At 40.3% G+C, this 1,961-nt stretch overlaps 1 protein-coding gene across 2 annotated transcripts in view; it reads right to left on the reverse strand.

Moving 5' to 3' along the window:
• Window positions 1–1,597, reverse strand: part of LOC110026801 (BTB/POZ domain and ankyrin repeat-containing protein NPR1-like) — a 5,308-nt gene extending 3,711 nt beyond the window's left edge. For both annotated transcript variants that reach the window (XM_020727940.1, XM_020727941.1), the window contains exon 1: window positions 954–1,597. In XM_020727940.1, the coding sequence (XP_020583599.1) occupies window positions 954–1,472 (519 nt within the window). In that variant the 5' untranslated portion in view covers window positions 1,473–1,597. The remainder of the gene's footprint in view (window positions 1–953) is intronic.
• Between the last annotated feature and the right edge of the window lie 364 nt (window positions 1,598–1,961).

Genomic DNA, 1,961 nt, shown 5'->3' on the forward strand with positions numbered 1-1,961 from the left:
TATATATATATATATATATAAAGAGAGAGAGAGAGAGGAGAGAGAGAGAGAGAGAGAGAGAGAGAGACACACACACACACACACACACAAGAACATGGCACTTCAATTTTTACATGTATGCCACCCTACCTATGCATGAAAATGTATATTCACTTTTTAAAAGTTAAACTGTGATACTTTTTATGATATAGGAAAGTTTGTAGTGGTATAAATGTAAAAAGTAAAGTTTACTTCTTTGTTATGTAAATAAGTAGGGTTGGGTAACATGTAAATAAAAACTTTATTTTCTTTTATTTATTTATTTATTATTATTATGATTATTATTATTATTATAATTATTATTATTATTTTGAGTGGAACCCCAAATCCCCCGTTTTGAGGACATCGGGATATTAGTGACACCACTGGTCAAGAAAAGCAACCCAATTTGTTGACGCTAGCTCTCTGACTAATTTCTATTAGCAATATCTGTAATCACATAACAGAACAGTAGTGGCAAAAGATCCCAGCTTCGAATCAGCTCATCATCTGGACACGACCTAAGTCATAGCAAAAATCGATGCAGTAGCCCACAATTCCCCATAAAAAGATAAAATGGAACAGTTAATTACCCTTTTTGCGGGGGAAATCGCCGACAAATAACCTACCTTATTTAGTTCATTCCAGATTAATTATTTATTGCAGAAATATGTTAAAGAAATATAAGCAACCAGGCATAAAGCAGCCAGGCAGGGTTGACCTAGCTTCTAATCTATTCAATTTCGCCGGCCTCGGACTTCTAGTGACATTGCCAGAAAAAAAAAGTACAGCAATTTCAGGAAATAAACTAATTCAAGTAAATTTATATAATCTATTTCTAGAAAAAAATCACAATTTCAATCAACATATCATCTGACAGAACTACATATGCAAACCTAATACAATCCAACTTGAGAAAAGCCCCAAATTCTAACCTGAAATAGACTGATTAGTTCGGAGACCTTGAATGTGAAAGATGCAAAGAGCACCTCGGCCATAAAACGAACCGCCGGCCGGCAACCAACATGAAAGCATTCCTCGTCGGCGCACATACACACATGCTTCGGCAACTGCCCTATTCTCCCGCTGTAAAGATAATCAATCACGAGAATAAGGGCCTCGAAACCCACAACGAATCCATCGCCCACTAATTCCTTGACATCAATCCTAACCGGAGACGCCGGCGCTTTCTCCTTTCCCGAAAAGAGATCTCGAAAGAAGGAGCTCCGCGCGGAGAGCAAGCAACGGTGGACGGCGAGCTCATTGGGGCCGACAGCAATGCAGGCGTCGGAGAAGAAATCGAAGTCAGGGGTTTGGCGGAGGGAGAAGAGGTGATCTGAGAGGCGGCGGAGGCTCTCTATGTCAGGTGAGGAGGGATCAACGGCGTCTGGGCAGTGGATGCTGCTGCCGTTTTCGGAATCGGAAAAGGTGGGGAGCTGAGTGGTGGAGATCATCGGAAAAGGAGGCGGCGGAGTGAGGTTACAGGATGTAGAAGAGGGGTTGATGGTCCATGGGGAGAGGACGGTGTAGGAGTAGATTAATGAGTGCGAAAATTATAGGGAGAAATTGAAAAAGTCTTCTTTTGTATGTAATCGTGTTTTGAGTTCCGATAGGATTGCACACTTCTAACTGTGGTTTGATTTGTCAAAAATGAAATGTTAAAAATATAATTCATTTTAAAATATTTTAGAGCTATTATTTCACTATAAAATAAATATGAAAATTTATCTTTTTTATTTAATTTGAAGTGATTAAAAATAATATATTTTAAAATATATTTTTTTTTGTCCGGCTGTAGCAGGGGAGCGATAGACAAGGGGTGGCGTACAACAACGACAGGTGGTTCAACGGCTACAATGAGTGGGGAAGCAACGACGGGCGGCTCAGCAGCTACGACGGGCAGGGAAGGTATGCAGGGCAAAGAGGAGGTGGTGGCGAGCGAG

This window comes from Phalaenopsis equestris, unplaced genomic scaffold (assembly GCF_001263595.1).
Source record: "Phalaenopsis equestris unplaced genomic scaffold, ASM126359v1 Scaffold000402, whole genome shotgun sequence".
NCBI classification, from domain to species: Eukaryota; Viridiplantae; Streptophyta; class Magnoliopsida; order Asparagales; family Orchidaceae; genus Phalaenopsis; species Phalaenopsis equestris.